General features: G+C 36.9%; 1 protein-coding gene across 2 annotated transcripts in view; it reads right to left on the minus strand.

The window, feature by feature from the left end:
* Positions 1-13,372, minus strand: part of LOC127415294 (putative helicase mov-10-B.2) — a 31,873-nt gene extending 18,501 nt beyond the window's left edge. Inside the window, exons 1-11 of one of the 2 annotated variants that reach the window (XM_051653993.1) lie at positions 13,004-13,372; positions 12,721-12,823; positions 10,677-10,885; positions 9,644-9,882; positions 8,969-9,218; positions 8,263-8,397; positions 7,932-8,091; positions 6,549-6,703; positions 5,584-5,760; positions 5,358-5,505; positions 5,007-5,174 (exon numbers count right to left, since the gene is read on the minus strand). In XM_051653993.1, coding sequence (XP_051509953.1) covers positions 5,007-5,174; positions 5,358-5,505; positions 5,584-5,760; positions 6,549-6,703; positions 7,932-8,091; positions 8,263-8,397; positions 8,969-9,218; positions 9,644-9,882; positions 10,677-10,885; positions 12,721-12,823; positions 13,004-13,158 — 1,899 coding nt within the window. In that variant the 5' untranslated portion in view covers positions 13,159-13,372. Of the gene's footprint in view, positions 1-5,006; positions 5,175-5,357; positions 5,506-5,583; positions 5,761-6,548; positions 6,704-7,931; positions 8,092-8,262; positions 8,398-8,968; positions 9,219-9,643; positions 9,883-10,676; positions 10,886-12,556; positions 12,647-12,720; positions 12,824-13,003 lie in introns of those variants that run through there. The other variant, XM_051653994.1, reaches the window with a different exon arrangement.
* Positions 13,373-19,899: the final 6,527 nt, after the last annotated feature.

Here is a 19,899-nt window from a genome sequence, read left to right on the forward strand (position 1 = left end):
GGCATACGCCATATGCCCACCTATCTTTCTTAGGATTTTGCGTATGCCCACATGAAATAAGAGATGATATGTATGGCCGCCAGAACAACGGGTAGTCTTTTGACTCTGAACTTTTTCAATCTAATAACACGATGCCACAGCACCGTTGAGTGAATTGTGTGTTTTTTTATTATTATTATTATTATTTTAAAAAGTGTACAGAGATTCTCTCTAAACGCGCACGGAGCAACGGGAGCGCAACTGCTGGCACTGGCAAGACAGACAGTCCAACTAAACTGATCCACCAATCAGAACGTTAATTTCAGATGCGACTGGATATTTGCTAACCAATCATATTTTACATTTCAGTAAGGTGCAGGACATTTCCAGCGTCTGATGAACAAGCATCTCTGGAGTAACCATAATTTACACTGTAAATTTATTTCCCTGCTAAACATAAATAAATAAATAAATATATATATATATATATATATATATATATATATATATATATATATATATATATATATATATATATATATATATATATACACATTTAAATTTAACTTATGCAATTAAACTTTGTGAAAATACTGCATGTTATTGCACTCCTGCTAGTTTTTGATGCTCTTTCTTTTTTTTTTTTTTTTTTTGCCTTATACTGCTGTCTGTGGTGCCTTTTTCTCATGATATCAAATCATTTCAGTTTATATTTCTAAATAGGAAAACCAATTCACTATACACAGAAAAGCACATTATAGTTTACAAATAAAACAAATAACCATTAATTTTTATGTAGGCAATATAGTAATACAAGATAACGTGTTAACGTGAACTTTAATACACTCATATTAGCTACAGTGCTTAACAGTTTATTGTGTATTATGAATTAGTTTATTAGTTAGAGTAATAATAAAGTATTAACAATTTTCATAGTAGCCTAATAAAAGGAACAATAATGACACATACTAATTTAAATAAATATTTAACATCAAGTTACCATACCATGTTTCTTAGCAGAGCTACACCATGCCAGCAAGACACTTACCCTGATATACATTTTGTAAGTTTATGTGTGACTACAATTACAACAGCCATTTTTTCTTTTTCTTTTTTTATGAAAAAAAAAAAAAAAAAAATCCTTACACATTTTACATATGTAATGTATATAAATGTAAATGAATTTTAGAGATCAGGTGCATGTGGGGTTGGGTCTTTCATAAATTCACAGTATGCCCACCTCTTCAGACACAGCTACACCACTGATACACAGTATGCTATGTGTTAAACAAAACAGAATGAACCTAACATTTTTAATGGCTACAAATAGTTTTCATTTTATTTTTAGGATACATCTAACCATGAACTGATTGAATAAAATCAAACCCTTATCTATTATGTAGTTGTCTCTCTTTAACATCTGGGCTATATGATCTGCATACAGACAAGATGTTACCTTCACTATATGAGTTCAACCATTATGCAATAAAATATTATTTATGTACAGCGAATTTGTTTAAAACTTAAGGGGAATTAAGTTAAATAATTGTTGTACATAGCCTAAGTAAGGCTCTTCTAGCCACAATTTGATTATGGTTTTAAATATTATTAACCCATTATAATAGCTGGCCTTATTAATATTAGGCCTATACCCCATGTGAGTGCCTTGGATTTTTGGCTTGATGTAGCCTACCATTATTCTCTAAGACCACTTAGACACTTTTAATACATTTGATAAAAGAAAGTTTAATAAAAAAGATGATCTATTACTCAGATGATCAATAAGTTAATTACATTAGGGATTCATGCTTTCAGCGTGAGGGGGCCGTTTTCAGGTTCAGATAAGTAGGTCTAATGATTTTATTTTAATTTTTTTATAAATCAAGCAAAATGCAACTGCATGTCAGCGAAAGTAAATCAAAAAAGGGCGCAGTTAGTTGCATTTTATTTTATAAATTCAATGGAACGGTGAACGGGCCTCGGATAGGTGATAAGTGACTAACTGCACACCACTCGTGCCCCGACAATGAACTTGACACTTGCCGAATAAAGACTGGAAAGCAAAAGGTGTAACTACGAATGAAAAAAAATCAAAAGAGAGAATAAAATAATTAATAATACATGAACAATACGGGCTGAGATCCTTCCCTCAAAATATCCTATGGTCCTTTTGTGCCCTTGTCCTGCAAGGTTTATTCACATCCAATGAACATTTATATTTCCCCTTATGTTTCCCCTGTAATTATTGGCTTGATTTAATTATCATTAACAACAACAACAACAACAACAATAATGACCAGATAACAAAGTATATTTAGTTACAATTCATAATTTCCCAATTCATAATTTCCCAATTCATAATTTTCCTTTTAAAAATAAAAAAGCACTGCCACCCCATCCCGCGGTTGTCCTATCCAGGTGTTCATTGCTTGATGAGATTGCAATAAACATGCAATAGTATTTCTTTTTTTTTCCTTTTTCACTCAATTTGGAATGCCCAATTCCCAGTGTGCTATTAAGTCCTTGTGGTCGCGTCGTGATTCACCTCAATCCGGGTGGTGGAGGAAGAATCCCAGTTGCCTCCACATCTGAGACCATCAACCCGCGCATCTCATCACGTGGCTTGTTGAGCGCAGTGCCACGGAGACATAACGCGTGTGGAGGCTTCACGCCATCCACTGCGGCATCCGCGCTCAACTCACCACTCGCCCCACTGAGAACGAACCACATTATAGCGACCATGAGGAGGTTACCCCATGTGACTCTACCCTCCCTAGCAACCTGGTCAATTTGGTTGCTTAGGAGACCTGGCTGGAGTCACTTAGCACGCCCTGGGATTCGAACTAGCGAACTCCAGGGGTGATTGCCAGCGTCTTTTACCACTGAGCTACCCAGGCCCCAATCAGAAGTTTTTCTAAGAAATATTAAAGTTCTTCATTAAAATGATTAGAATCTATCTGCAAAAGCAATTGGTAAACTTGAACTTGGTGAACAGGGTTGAGGAAGAACAGACGATGATGCACGTTGACAATCAGTGGAAACAGGAGACTCGGGCCCGCACACATGTGCAAAACAAATATTCAAGTTAGAATCAAGGGCATAGCCAGGAAATTACTTTTGGGTGGGCCTCAACAAAAATGGATGGGCCAAATTTTAACCCAATTTTTTGTTTTTTTAACCAAATTTTACTTAACAACAAAAAGGCGTTACATTCAAGGAGTTCTTTCACATTTTCAGAAATCAGAATTTATGCATTTTTTTAAACTATTTTATAAATATTTATTTGAAGTCAAAGAGTAATCTGTAATATTCTGGGTGGGCCTGGCTACGCCACTGGTTATAATCTCGGTTTATACGCACAAATGAAAAGTTTGTTTTCTTGTTTCTGGCTATTTCTTTTATATTGAAAAACAAGCAGATACAACATAAATGGTAGTGATGTGATAAAAGAGAGATAACGGAAATGTGATAAATGAACGGTTAATTGGTTATTTTGTTTTGAAGACAAAAACGAGAAACTAATTATCCAAAGGTATACGGACCCGTCTCAGACTCTCGGACTTTATGAATTTTTAGAAGGATGTATAATATGTGTTCATTGTAAGTTACCCATTTATGTGAAATATTTCTTTCAATCACAATTAAAATTTATGAATGACATTGCATTAATAAAATATAAAAACAAGTGAATTATGCAAACAAATTTAGTTTTGTTTTGTTTTGTTGCCCAAATGCCCAAGGACATTTGTAATGTATCAACAAGTTCAGTTCCCCTCAAGTTCACACAGGTGTCCTAGCAGAGTCCAAGTGACTGCGCTCCATAACATCAGGGAAATCAGACCTTTTCTGTCTGAATATGCTGCACAGCTCCTGGTCCAAGCTCTGGTCATTCAAGACTGGACTACTGTAATGGTCTAACACAATTAAGCCACTGCAGATGGTCCAGAATGCAGCAACACATCTGGTCTTCAATCAGCTAAAAAGGGCTCATGTCAGCCCACTTTTGATTTCACTTCACTGGCTACCTGTTGCTGCCCACATCAAATTCAAGGATTTGGCTCTGGCCTTCAGGACAGCCAGTGGAACCGCACCCTTACTTCAATTCACTCCTTCAGGTCTATGGTTCAACTCGCTCACTGCAGTCTATGAATTAGCGACGCCTGGTGGTCCCATCAAAAAGAGGCTCAAAGTCTTATTTCATGATTGTTTACTTTCTCTGTTCCACTGTGGTGGAATGAGTTTCCAACATCCACACGATGTGCTGAAACTATCTCAACATTCAAGAACCAGCTGAAAACACATCTATTCCGTGAGCACTTAACCAATCCACACTAATTGCACTTACTATTGAACTTAACTTGCACTTAGTGCACAAAACAAAACACTTGTCAGTCTCTTTCTTCTGCGCTAGCGCCTATAACACTCCAGCCACCTTAAGAGCTTGGCAGTACAGCACTGTAGATGTTGTTGAACTTTGTATGACAAATTACTTGCTATGTTCCTCATTTGTAAGTCGCTTTGGATAAAAGCATCAGCTAAATGACTAAATGTAAATGTCACACAGGTGTAGTTCATCACATTAACAATGGACATGTTACATGTTAAGTTTGACAACCATGAAGTGTCCAAATATTTTAATTTCTTTGTTTTAGGATTTAAAACCTAACAAACTTTTTGTGAAATGTTTGTCTTAAAAAGTATGCCTTTCTTTCTTTAAAACAAGTGCCATTTAATTTGGTATTGTTATTTAATGCAAAAAATAAATAAATAAATAAATAAATGTAAGTGTGCCTTAAGTGTCCAAATACATTTATGGGGCCACTGTATGTCATTATTTTTTCATATCATAACTGACATTTTTATGGGTTTTACAATCAGTTTTTTTTTCTCTCTTTGTATTATTATTATTATTTTTACTGTGTTGTATTTTCACTTTTTATTATCATCATTATTCTATTTTTTTCAACATAATGTGCACATTTTGTTTAACTTTATATAAAAAAAACAAAAAAAAAACAGACACTTACAGCTACAGCCTTAGGGATGTCTTTAGGATTGCGTGTACTAGCATAGAGTCGGTAGATTTTCCGTGAGTCAACGTGTTGGCTACTGATTAGTTTTTCGCACAGTTGATCAGCAGCACTATTAGAGGGAGCACATGCTAGGATACAGGCACCAGGTACAATCTTCTCCACCTTAGAGATGAAATAAAGAGAGAAATACAGAGAAAGAAACAAATAATTTCTGTTTGCCTACATGTAGTTTTATATATAGGCAAATATAATCTCATTTACAAACTAATTCATGCAGGTGTCTGATGGGGGTGTTTATTTATGAAAGTGTGTATTTGCATGTGTGCGTGAAATAACCTGCTTTACCTGTTTGATGGCCTCCACTATTGTGACAGTTTTACCAGTGCCAGGAGGCCCAAACACCAAGTAAGGTGCTGGCTTGGACGTACCGGCCACAATGTTACATACTGCACTGTACTGTTCAGGGTTCCTCTCCAGATTTTGATCAAAGAGTCTATATACACATACAAACACATTCAACTGAAATACTCCATAATGTCTTATTCTAAAGACTCAGCTGGCTCTTACTGACTTCAGGGAAGGCTGAGGTGTAGGGGTCACATCCCTTGACCCCACAGGGAACAGCACATCTTTGAGGTTGTGCTGGACCACCATGTGTACAGCTCTGTGTTGTAGTCTTAACGGGAGACGATTAACCGTGAACTCTACACGGAACTCCATGTTATTTATGAAAATTTTATCTAGGAATCTTAACACACACACATACACACAAATGCAATCAATGGGTTTTCATCGGATGGATTTCTGTTGATGATTTTGATACAAGCTGCATGAAATTTTTTTAAATAATCTTTTTATTGCTGTAGATCAGTGTTTCTCAATCCTGGTCCTGGAGTACCCCCAACACTGCACATTTTGGATGTCTCCTTTGTTAGACACACCTAATTCAGGGCATGCAGCATCTACAAATGAGAAAATTAATTGAATCAGGTATGTTAGATTAGGGAGACATTCAAAATGTGCAGTGTTGGGAGGCCTGGGAACCTCAGCAAGCAAAGACGCTGACTACCACCCCTGGAAACACGAGTTTGTATCCAGGGTGTACTGAGTGACTCCAGCCAGGCTTCCAAAGCAATTATGGCCTGGTTGTTAGGGTGAGTAGAGTCACGTGGGTTACATTCCTTGTGGTCGCTATAAGGTGGTTCTCGCTCTTGGTGGGTCTCTTGCTCAGCAAGCCACGTAATAAGATGCACGGGCTGATTGTCTCAGAAGCAGAGGCAACTGAGGTTCGTCCTCCGCCACCTGGATCGAGGCGAGTCATTGTGCCACCATGAGGAATCAGAGCGCATTGGAAAGTGGGCATACCAAATTGGGGAAGAAAAGGGACAAAATTCCCCCCAAAATAAAAAATTTGCAGTGTTGGGGGTCAGCAGGATCAGGATTGTGAGGCGCTGCTCTAGATTTCTCCTGCAATGTCCTAAAACAGTATCCTAATTACAGCTGCCATACTGTACACCTTTAACTCATAATTCATACCTTCTGGAGAGGCCCAGTTTGACCTGATTCAGTTCCACTGTGTGGACGTAGCCCTTGTATTTTGTTACAGATGAAAGACTGACCTCATTACTTTTGGTAAGAAGAAGGTGGTCTCCCCTCAGAACTGATGGCCGATTCTCCGATACACCAGGGAGCTATTGTGTAAGAGATATAAACAAAAACCTCAAAACCTTTTCTCTTTCCAACATATATTAAACACATGAACACTGTGTGCATTAGGCTTTGCTCCAAAACCTGCCTCCTGTCTACCTAGACAGCTGCCTTCTATGGCAGCATCCTTACCAACATGGAACTTCATAAGTGACTGATTTGAAACGCTCTACATAGCAGCAACTCCATGCGTCACACACTGTAGCGCTCCTCACACACAGCATAGTGAGCACACAGGGGAATATTCAATGAGCATAAATATACATAGCACACACACAATGTTTGTTAATATAGTACATTTTCTATCATGAAGGTCACATTAAAACTAGCTTGGAAATTTTTTACCATGCCTTCATCATTTAATTTTGGTACTTCTCAAATTCTATGTATAGATTTGATTGATTTATCCTTGTTCCAGACCCAGACTTTCAATAATAAAATATGAAAATCCATTATAAAAATACAAATTGTAACGTTTAAAGCTATGAGAATTTAAGCAGAGTTAAATAAGCATACAGTAAGCAATTTTAATATATATTGTGTAAAAAGTATTTATATCCATTCTTTATAAAAATACGACTGCCCCACAGTTGTCCAACACCAAACAATTTTGCCCTTAATAATTTTTTTTCGACAAAGGTGTCAGTGACGAGCAATATGGGACAAGTGATGTTTGAAAAAAACAAATCATGGTAAATATCATTAGTAAGCAGAATATTTTTATTGGGCGTCATCTCCAATTAAGCTGTAATTTTGTCAAATTATGCAAAAAGTATGGAAATATTATTTAATTGTGTGTACTTAGGATACATGAAATGTTAGCTATGAAATTAGCCTTAGCAAGACAAAAGAGTCTGCAATTGAAAAAGCAACAATGTTAAAATGTAATTTCCACCATGGAACTCTATTAAACACAATGCAGAATTTGAGATGTGGTGGAAATGACAATGTGGTGGGATTTATAATGACTTTCAGAACAAAATGACAAAAATTACATTCCTGTGGCACATGTACATTCACTGTTGAACAATTATTATTAAATTCAAAAAATATTAATCAAACTAGCGAAAAATGTGTGAAAAATGTGGAATTTACTTTCTAAAAATACAATGAAGGTACAATTACTCTCTAGAAAGTGTCCGCAGTTAAAGAAACACCTTTCTTCTGTCTATCAGGAAAGTTTTAATAAAAGACAGCAACATTTCCACTTACATTTAAGACCACTAGACTTTTGTCAGAGTCCCTCACTAAGGCGACTTTGTCTTTGTTATATCTCTTGATGTCAACATGCATTTGACACTCCTCCAGGTACAGCAGTAAATCGAATCGTTCCGCATAGTTATGGAACTCCAGCTTACTCTGCAATAGTGACCTTGAAACCGCAGATGCACAAAGAAAACAATCATTATGTTTCTTAATGTTTAAATGTTCATGTGGAGCTGATTCAAGACCATTCAAACCTATATAAACTCTATAACACCAGACGTTAACCTGGTCTCAGACCAATTCTTAATGACATGATTTGAGCTTAAAGGACACTAACTGAAGTTCCTGAAACTTTCCTCTCAGAGTCCGGGAAGAACTGTCATCTTTCAGGAGCTTGGCCAGCTCAGGGATATGGAGGGGAGGAGTGTATTGCCCCAGCGGCACTACATTTTCCAGATAGTTCTGAACAAAACTATGTATTAAAACAAATAAACACACATGAAAACAGATATTATGGCTATTCAGGAGAAGGACATTAAATGAATAGTTTACCCAAAATGTATATTCTGTCATTATTTATTCACCCTCATGTTATTCTAGACCCTCTTGTTATTCTAGAACACAAATGGTAAATTTTGAAAGATTTTCATGAAGATTATCAGTCAATTACAACTTACATTTTTGGTCTGTTCAATACTGCATGGCTTCAAAAGACATGGGTATGGACAGCTTTTATGATACCATGATATTGATAGCGTGATTTTTTATTATTTTGTAGCTCGACAGCCTCAGTCCACAGCCACATTTTTATTATATGGAAAAGAGTGGCAAAGATATTCTTCACATTTTCACCTTTGTATTCCATGAAAGAAACTCACACACTTTGTACATGAGGGTGAGTAAATATTGACAGAACTTTCACTTTTGGGTGAACTGTTCCTTCAAGGAACTGAGATTTGCAGATACCTGTATGTTTCATACCAACACAGGTCAAAACAACAAAATTCTGTCTGAAAAAAATTATTGAGTGATTTTGCTCTTACCCCTCAGGTGGAACACCCTCATCCACTATGCAGTTTTCTGGTTCAGAGGTATTGAGCCTCAGAGGTTTGAATGGTTCTGTGGGGCCCAGTAAGGCTGCAAGCTTAGTCGTGTACACTGCTTTAATGAAGCGCAAAATGTGGATGGGTTGAGTGGTGGCTTGGGTGTTCTCCTTAAACTCAAATGCTAGAGTAGCTGAATAAACTCCCACATGACTGGATTTGAATCTCACAGTCACCTCATACTGCTCACCTAATAAAACAAAATGTTAAAAAAGGCAACAGCACATTTCTAATATTTATCATTTTTAATAAATCACATCAAAGATGACAGACCGGCATGTTACCAAATACAACCTTTTAACAGCATAGTAAGAACTTTTCATCTTTGTTAATGATATAAGTCATGAATTTGTGTCTCTGTGCAGTTTTATAATTTGGATTATACCACGGTTGAATGCTCGATTCTGACTGGTTGACGGATGTTCTAAAGTGTGCAATTATTTTCCAGTAAACGCACGGCTATGAAGTAGTTCCAGGTCTTGACCGCATAACAGTTCCACTCCACTTCGCATAGAGACCGCATTACCACCTCGGGGTGTACATTATTTATCAATACTTCAATGTTCCGTTGTCAATTACTCATTACTTAGTATGTAGGGTATTTGCAGCACTTACGTGGTTCCAGACAGAGTGGATTGTTGCGTGTGACTCTCTTGCTGTCTTCCAGAGTGAAACACTGCAGCCATTGGAGAGCGGTGTAGTAGGTGAAATACACAGCCTCCTGCCCTGTGTTCTCAACAAACAGCTTCAGCATATAAACCTCTGCGCTGTCCACATTGATCTGAATCTCACCATCAATGATCTTCCTGTCTGAGGACACCCGCACCCCACACTTATCAGCTATAAACGCAGACCTAGGAGAGAGAACAGCACATAAACGGTTTTGCGATTCAGATTTTGTAAGATAAGAGTGTAATTAGAGTGGATATAATTAACTGGAGTGAATAAAGGACCTTTAAAAGTCTTCTAAAAGAGACAACACTTACATCAGTCAGACTCTGAACATTGTTCATTGCCAGCAATCCTGAACTTTCAAACTAACCTGAAAGGTCTCAGATAAACATATCATCCAAAAAGATCGAACCTTCTAGCTTTTAAACCTAGCCTAATTATATACAGTGGCTGCAAAAAGTATTTGGACACTAAAGCCACAATTAAAAATGTCTGAATTTTATTGAATTAGATAACAAAATATCTAATCAAGAGGTGTTTATTTTAAAGTAAGACAGCACAAGTACACTTTTCAATCAAAACATTTCACAAAATCTGTATGTTTTGTTTAAAACAGTAGACATAGGCCTACTGTTTAAACTTCATATTTTTGGACCACTACATCATATAAATACAGTATATGCAGTAATTAAAAGTATTCAGCTTATCAGCAGGGGGCTTTGGGTTTTGAAAGCTTGACAAAAGTACAGTAGCAAAATTTAAACTTGGAATTAACACAACACTGCTTGGACTCTATTTAACTTCTCGCTTTAGTAAACGGCAATACTACAAGAGTATTGTGCACTTTAATAAGAATAATGCTGGTGGAACAAGAGTACAAATGGTGCAAGGTGATACTCTTCACATTTCTGAGTAATTTCAGAGGATGTCTGTTAGTTCATGCTCAAACAGTTCAAAGTGTATGAAACCAGCTCACCTGTCTTTACTGTCTAGTCGGTGTAGGATGTATTTAGCCAGTTTCCTCCTTCCTCTGACTCCACCCTCTTGTCCTGGATCAGAGGGTGGATCAGAGGCCTCCTGGCCACTAGAGAATGGTCGTGAGTTTCCATTACTCAAACTAGGCGTGGCTTGATTTTGCTGTCTGCGAGAAGATCTAAACCACTGATCATGCAACCTTAACCGGACCTGGATATGCCATAAAAGGAAATTTCTGTTTATTCACCAGCATGTGAAAACTAACACATCACATTACAACCAGCCTATATTTATGACAGGGCTGAATGATCATGTTTGACTGGAGGGTTATAAATTCCCCATGTCAGATAAGCCATTAATCGTTGACTATTATTCAGTTTCATGAATAGTATATTCAACATTAACAGAGATCAGAGAAGTTAACGTAGCAGGTAGTATACTTTTATTTTATTAATTGGAAAATCGATTAATAAATAAAAAGATAAAACTGTTTTAGGAGTAGGTTTAGGGCGTGGGTTAGGTTAATCAGACGTGATTATATTTAACTTTATGTAACAAAAAGTGTATTTTATGTTCTGATTTAGATATGAAAGTAAACCTGTGTGCTCATGTGAGGTGGCCAATTGTCTGGCTTTTGCCTATTTTCAATAACAGTGTTCACACATAATCTTTATTATACTCTTATTTTTGAGGTGCATGTTGTGTCTTTCTCTGCTTCCATGCATCTCTATCCGCTCTTCTCTGTGTCTTCTCAAGTGTACACCAATCAGCCACAACATTAAAGCCACCTGCCTAATATTGTGCAGGTCCCCCTCGTGCCACCAAAACAGCGCCAACCCGCTTCTCAGATTAGCATTCTGAGATGCTATTCTTCTCACCACAATTGTACAGAGCGGTTATCAGAGTTACCATGGACTTTGTCAGTTCGAACCAGTCTGGCCATTTTCCGTTGACCTCTCTCATCAACAAGGCATTTCCGTCCACAGAACTGCTGCTCACTGGATGCTTTTTGTTTTTGGCACCATTCAAGATAAATTCCAGAGACTGTTGTGTGTGAAAATCCCAGGAGATCAGCAGTTACAGAAATATTCAAACCAGCCCATCTGGCACAAACAATCACGCCACAGTCCAAATCAGTGAGATCAAATTTTTTCCTCATTCTGATGGTTGATGTGAACATTAACTGAAGCTTCTAACTGAAGCAGCCACACGACTGGCTGATTAAATAATCACATCGATGATTGTTGGTGCCAGACGGGCTTTTAATGCTGTGGCTGATCAGTGTATTATTAACAGTTTGCAGACAGGGTGACCCCCAGGAAACTTCATGCCTGGAGTAATCCTGAGTGACTGCTTCCATCTGCACCACTCTCTTAATTATTAATTGAGTGATAAGCAACTTTATTAAAGCATATACTAAAGTGTTCCTGAAACAGACACCTCAACTTATCATGTGTTGTTGGCAGAAGACAGAAATTCTGTTATGTAGAGTTAATTTAAGCTTTCCAGTTTCTTGTTTCTTTTTCTGATCACTACCTAAATTCTAAACTAAGTCTTCAGTAAATCTGATATACTGCAATGTTCACTATATTATGTTCTCTGCAGAAATGTATATACAAAATTGATGTAAAAAATTGCACTATTGCTTAAGTGACCAAAATATCAATACCAGTAACATAATATGTTCTATGGTCTGGCATCAAAGGCCAGAGTAACTACCAAGCAGGCTATACAAGAATCTAGGGCTGCACAATTATGACAAAAATCATAACTGTTTATTATTTCCCTTTATATTGTAAATGTAATTAATATATAATTAACATTCAATTCTAATTCAATGAAAATTAAAGTGTACTCGACTACAGGTGATTAAATCCATACCTGAAATCATTCGTTTTGCAATGTTTCTCTGAGAAAACGCCAAATACAAGTCTATAATCATATAAGGTAGCCTACAGAGACTGAAAAGACAGGAAAAAATAACAAACTGGACATTAACCATACAGAAACAGACTGGTAAGGAAAATAAAGAGGATGTTTCTTACATTATTGTTAAAGTAAACATGTCCTGATCTGGTGATGCGCGCCTTGTTGCCTTTTCTCAATGCAAAGAGCACTGTGGAGAAGTTTGGGTCTTTAACTCCATCCCTGTAAAGATACATGCAAATCGGATGTTACATATATTGATGCCCCTCTTCTAATAAATACATTTCTATTATAAATATCTATAGCCTAATCTTAGTAAATAACCAAAATAATAAATATAAGCAACACTTCTTATACTACATACTGATACAATGTAAAAACATAAAACTTGTAAATGTTCACCTGTCTCGAAACTCTCGATCGTAGATGTCTTTGAGTGTGGCTCTGTCAGTAATAGATCTCCTGTTTGTTTCCTCCAGCAGTTCTATGAAGTCCAATCCAACCGCACGCGCATCGGCCCAAGAGAGCCGGTTCTTTCTGTTTCTTCTTCTGCTCATGCTGTAGAGCGTTCTGTGCTGATTTACGGAGGTATGATGACCCACACACACTTGTATAAAGCAGTCGCAGCTGTTTTTGCGGAAACGTTAAAGAACCGAGGAAACGAAACTTAAAATGTAGCCTATTACGTTAGGGTTTCTCATCTAGATTCAAAACTGATTATATTCACGACCTTTACATCTGTTAGCTAGAAAACATGTGTGAAATGTAGCCTACAAGGCACACAGGGCCAACAGTAAACGTGTAAAATAAGACTTTGTAAACATTATTTGAATAATCTGTGATGAATTGCTCGGAGAGGTAAGCGCGCCCCCAGTGGATCAGAAAGAGTAGCGCTACAAATAGACAAAACAAGGCAGACGCAATGTTAAAAAGATAGTCTTGCTATTTTATGCATCATATTAAATGTGTTATCTACGTTCCAGGTGACACATGAGGCAATATGGCGTTTTTTCATGGTTAATGTTTCAAATGTGCTTACTTTTGATTAGTGATCTAGAAACAGTGCAGAGATATTATAAATATTTCCATTCAACACTTTGAATAAAATGTTAACAATAACGGCAAAAACATGATAGGATTTTACACAAATCTATGTAAAACAAGAAAGAAAGAAAAAAACAAGAAAAACAAGGAAGCTTTCTATTGTTTGATGACTTTAAACACAGAGTTTATTATTAGGCTCATTCTATAGTTTAGGGTACATTCAATGTCCATTGATGACAATTATATATTTTCTAACCATTTTCTTCAGAAATATCCTGCTGAAGCAGTTTTGTATGGAAAAATGGTCCGAAATTACTTCCAAGCATTATGCAGGTCTAATCCGCTGCTACCAGAAACACTTGGTTGAGGTTATTGCTGCCAAAGGAGGATTGACCAGTTATTAAAATCACTTACATTTTCCACAGCACTGTGGAAGTTTAATGGGATGTGTTCAATAAATACATGAAAGATTATCATTTGTGTGTGTGTGTGTGTGTGTGTGTGTGTGTGTTGTTAGCTTTAGCACAATGTGTTTGTCTATTTTTGTGAATTCGATGAAGATGAGATGTCATTTTATTACCAATTAATGCAGAAAACCAGCTAATTCCAAAGGGTTCTCATACTTTTTCTAAGTATGTGCTTGAGTAAAATGATTTTATTTTTTCTATTTTTTTATTCTATAAAGTACTGACAACATTTCTCCCAAATTCCAAATAAAAATATAGTCATTTAGAGCATTTATTTGCAGAAAATGACAACTGATCAAAATAACAAAAAAGATGCAGTGTTTTCAGACCTCGAATAATGAAAAGAAAACAAGTTCATATTCATTTTTAAACAACACAATACTAATGTTTTAACTTAGGAAGAGTTCAGAGATCAATATTTGGTGGAATAACCCTGATTTTACAGCTTTCGTGCATCTTGGCATGCTCTCTACCAGTCTTTCACATTGCTTTTGGGTGACTTTATGCCACTCCTGGCTCAAAAATTCAAGCAGCTCGGCTTTGTTTGATGGCTTGTGACCATCCATCTTCCTCTTGATCACATTCCAGAGGTTTTCAATGGGGTTCAGGTCTGGAGATTGGGCTAGCCATGACAGGGTCTTGATCCAGTGGTCCTCCATCCACATCATGATTGACCTGGCTGTGTGGCATGGAGCATTGTCCTGCTGGAAAAACCTATCCTAAGAGTTGATGAACATTGTCAGAGCAGAAGGAAAAAAGTTTTCCTACATGGCTTGATTCATGCGTCCTTCACAAAGACGAATCTGCCCGATTCCAGCCTTGCTGAAGCACCCCCAAATCATCACCGATCCTCCGCCCGGTTGTCTAATGGTTAGACGGAGACCTGGAGAGGCCTTCAAGCCACAGTGTCTCCCACCCACTCTGAAATTTGGTGGAGGATCAGTGATGATCCATATATTTATGTGTGTGTTTGTGTGTGTGTGTGTGTGTGTATGTGTGTGTGTGTTTAATACTCTTACATAGCTGGTGGTGTGCAATGGTGAGTACATTTCCCTTTCCACTTCCTGTGAAGGGATGTATCGATGCACACTTGTTTCCTATGCCCTTCGGACTGAAAATTTATACTACTCTTGTGATTTCGAATTTGACTTAAAGTGCCATTCACACAGAACCGAATGCATTTTGCATGCGTCTGCACTATTTTTAAATAGTTGTTTTTTCCTTTGTAAACACATGCTGGATGGACGACTTTGACTGTTGCAGTTTTTGCAAGTACAAATGAAATAGAGTTTTTAAAAACACTCTATTGCGTTCTGTTCCATTTGCTGTGCTGCGTTTAGATTTTTTCATTGCAAGAATGTGTTTGGTCTGAACGGCCCCTAAGATGGAACGTGGCCCCTAAGATGGAAAGTACCCTTTCTGCTACACTGTATTGTGTGACTCATAATTTATGTGAAATGAACTGTTATGGCAATTATCAGGACTTGTTTGTGAATTTTATTCTCATTGCAGTCTTTATCTCTCTTCATCTTATCTCTCTCTATAGTGATGGCAGCAATCTGTAAGAAGCTGGTGATTGTAGGAGATGGAGCCTGTGGTAAAACCTGCCTGCTGATTGTGTTTAGTAAAGACCAGTTTCTTTCTTTCTTCCATGCAACACAATAAGGAGATATTAGACAATACTCTTACAGAGCTGGTGGTGTCCAATGGTGGGTACATTTCCCTTTCCACTTCCTGTGAAGGGATGTGTTTGCCTTGGTCACCATTTACTTTCAGTTAATGTTTTTTCTCCATATTTTGAAAGTGAATGGTGACCCAGACTGTCAGTCTCTAACATTCTGTCTAACATATTTTGTGTTTCACACAATACAAAGGGTCACACGGGTTTGGAGCAACATGAGGGTAGGGAAAGTTTGACGGAATAATAAATTATGGCTGAGCTATCACTTTAAAGGGATAGTTCACCCAAAAATGAAAATTCTCTCATCGTTTACTCACCCTCATGCCATCCCAGATGTGTATGACTTTCTTTCTTTTGCAGAACACAAATTATGATTTTCAGAAGAATATTTCAGTTCTGTAGGTCAGTACAATGCAAGTGAATGGGTGCCAAAATGTTGATGCTCCAAAAAGTAAAATTAATCCATACGACTCCAGTAGTTAAATAAATATCTTCAGAAGTGATATGATAGGTGTGGGTGAGGGCAGATCAATATTCAAGTCATTTTTTTGCTAGAAGTTCTTCTTCCTGCCCAGCAGGGGCGATATGCAGAGAAGAATGTGAATCACCAAAAAAACAACAAGAAGAATGTAACCTGTTTCTCATCCACACATTTCACATCGCTTCTGAAGATATTGATTTAACCACTTGAGTCTTATGGATTACTTTTATGCTGACTTATGTGATTTTAGCTTTAAAATGTTGGCACCCATTCACTTGCATTATTTGGACCAAAAGAGCTGAGAAATGCTTCTAAATATCTTAATTTGAATTCAGCAGATGAAAGAAAGTCACTAAGTAAATAATGAGAGAATTTCCAGTTTTGGGTGAACTATCCCTTTAAGGGCTCTTGTCAGATCTGGATTAATTTGTCAATAAGAAGAGAGGTTTGGAAGCCTTTCTAGTAGTTATTATGGTGAAAACATGAACAATGTCCTACAGGGACATTATATATAATGCTGAAATATAAACCAAAGCAAGATTATGTTTTATTAATGCCTACTTTCACTATTTTATGGCTTTTAAAGTCCTGCATGGATCCTTATTTCAGTGTAGTTACAGTTTTCAGTGTCGAAAGAATTTAGATCATTAGTTCTGTACACAGTACCGCTGCTCCCTAAACGCAGAGTACGCAGCCTGCGTAGGGCACCACGTGCAGAAATGCTGTCTGTTTGTGCTCCAGTTGTCAATCACACGTTCAGCAGAGCAAAAGGCATTTACACTTAACATGGATTTTTACATGGATTTATACTGTTAATCAGCCCGTAGCTGCCATAGTTTCCATTAAACCCCCGAGAGCATGAGGTAAATGTGTAAATACTGCTCATGACTTGCGGGATGCAGAACAAAGCGCACTAATATATTGCTGCAGATTTAAAAATGTACACTTAAAAACTGATGTCTCAAGAGACCATATTTACAGAATCACCCTGAAAATGACCATCACCATGTCACAGAAAAGCCCACATTATCATTAGAACCACAACTTACCTCAGAGTGCTGCCTTAAGTTGAAGCTTCAATTTTAATCTTGAAATATCCGCTAGTCTTGGTGTTAAATGAAAGCATTGCATGTCGAAACTATTCTTTTTTTCACTGTGCGGAGCAAAGAAATTGTTTCACTTTGAAGAGCATGATGCAGCAGCAGTGATATATATATATATATATATATATATATTAAATATATCTGGGATACTTAAAGGATTCTACCTGAAATTGTAAAAAAAAAAAAAATACTATTTTATTTATTTCATTTTATTTTATGATTTCACAGACTTAATTAACTTATCCTTTACGTTTTTTTTGTAATAAAGGTGCTGCAGTTTTTCTCATGGTCAGTTCAACAAGGCTCAGAATGCACACACAAGCAATGCAATATGACCATGGTTTTCAAACTGGAAGGCACGCCTCCCCAGGGGAACGCCAGAGCATGTAAGGGGAGGCGCGGAATTGATGATAATTTCACCAAGTAAAATAAAAAGATACATAAATATAATAAAAATGTATTATTAAGATAAATTAAAATTATTGGCACAATGGACCATAGTGCTCCTCAATAGACCGTAGCTCTATGGCATTATAATATTGTTAATGTCGAGAGCACAACATGCATATCATGCGAGAGCGCATCCATTTACCGGTTGCGCTGGCGCAAATCTCTCCGCTTGGACGCAGGTAGCTCTCGCTCAAAACTGGACGTGCGCTCTCAGATAAACTACACTGGTCTACATTCACAAATCTATTATAAAGCCACACAGCTCCACCACTGTTCATTCATATTCTGCTTCTGCAGTTGTGTTATATCAAGGGAGAAACAATACCGGAGTCTGAGTAATCAACTCATCATTTGGCCGGTAACTCTTTTTTTTTTTTTTTTTTTTGAAAATGCAGCATAAAATGGTTAAATTCGTATTGTAAGAATGCTATTCTGATGCTCACTGACGATGTAAGTGACGTGAGTAAATAAAATCGTCAATTAAACATCTGTTGCAACTGACATTTTCTGTCACCTCAGTGGAAAACAGCTGCACAAGTTAATCTAGGGCGCAGAAAATCCAAAAATAAGCGGAACAAAATCACACATGTCCATTATTCAACATGATATCGGGTCGATGTGTCTTCATGTGTTTGTGACAAGTGCAGTTTCACATGGAAACGGAGATTGGCTCATGTGTTGCAAGTTTATCACAGATATAGGCTAAACACAGTTAGTGTTACTGTAGTAAATTCAAGGGTGGTGATGTAGAATTCTGTGCCGAATTCAAATGCTTTCCGCTTCTTGCGCCTTGCTTCTCACTGATTCTCGCAAAGCTGCGAATTTAAGAGCTCGAGCTTTAAGAGCTTTGTGCTCGCGCTGCTCTGTCCATTGAGCCATATTCATCTACAGAGCCATACAGGTGCATTAGCCGAGATTGTGCCTCCACCTGTGTATTTGACGCTGCTAAACCAGATACTTCAGATGAGTCGCTAGACTTCAAAATCAGATGAACCGTGGTACAAATGCATACCAACCCGTATAATTGCAAACCAACTGATAAAGTCTAGATAAACGTTTTAATGCAAAGAGGAACTTGACGATAGATTTGATTATTATGAGTGACAAACGCACCCCATTTGTAACCTAACACCCCCCTTTCTACTAATTTGCTCTCAGCGCCCCCTGGCATCCTTTGAACGCCCCCCTTTGAGAACCCCTGCGTTAAACACTGTTGCTTGATTAACAGCTATAAATGTTTCTATTAATAATATGAAACCGTATTCTGGATTATTGTTTTATTAAAAATACCTGTTTGTCCTCATGACAATGAGATTACTTAGCCTAACTGTACTTTAGGGAGAAATAGATTGATAATAATTATTATCATATCACTAATTCAGCTCTATTAAATTTGTCATAGGCTACATTAGTTGAGTGAGGGAATATAATTAATTTTTGTTACAATTATAAATATTTATATTTTGTATTTATTGTTTTTACTTGTGTTTAGAGTAGGTCTACTGTTTATAATTACAAAAATGACATAATTTGTTTTATAGAAATCATGTTGCATTGTAACCAAAAAAGATCCATGCTTCCATGTGTTTACTTTGGTCTTGTTATAAATACCACTGTTAAAACTATAAAAATAAATAATTAATAAATAAATAAATAATGTAAAAAGGGCAAATGCAAAATACACTATTTCTGTTAAGATGAAATAGAAATGTGTAAATCCTAAAAAAAAAAAATAAAATAAAAAAAAAGTTGAGAACCACTGGTTTAATGCATTTGCTGAATGAGTCTGTCAGACTGAATTAAAGATTATTGATCATCATTGTTGAATTGCTCCAACACCTGAAATATGATGCATTTTGATAAAATTACACTAGAGGAAAATACCTGATAAAACTTCAAATAGGTGGGCAGAATGTACCTGCTGTCTTATATTTAGATTTTTTTTTTTACATTTAGCATTGGGAGACCTTATTTATTATTCACTTATTTATTATTGCTATTGTAAAGGCCTATACAACATTATTGTATGTTTGTATTTCTGAAAAGGGGGGGTGGGGGGGCTTACTGTCCAA

This window comes from Myxocyprinus asiaticus, chromosome 24, assembly GCF_019703515.2.
Source record: "Myxocyprinus asiaticus isolate MX2 ecotype Aquarium Trade chromosome 24, UBuf_Myxa_2, whole genome shotgun sequence".
NCBI classification, from domain to species: Eukaryota; Metazoa; Chordata; class Actinopteri; order Cypriniformes; family Catostomidae; genus Myxocyprinus; species Myxocyprinus asiaticus.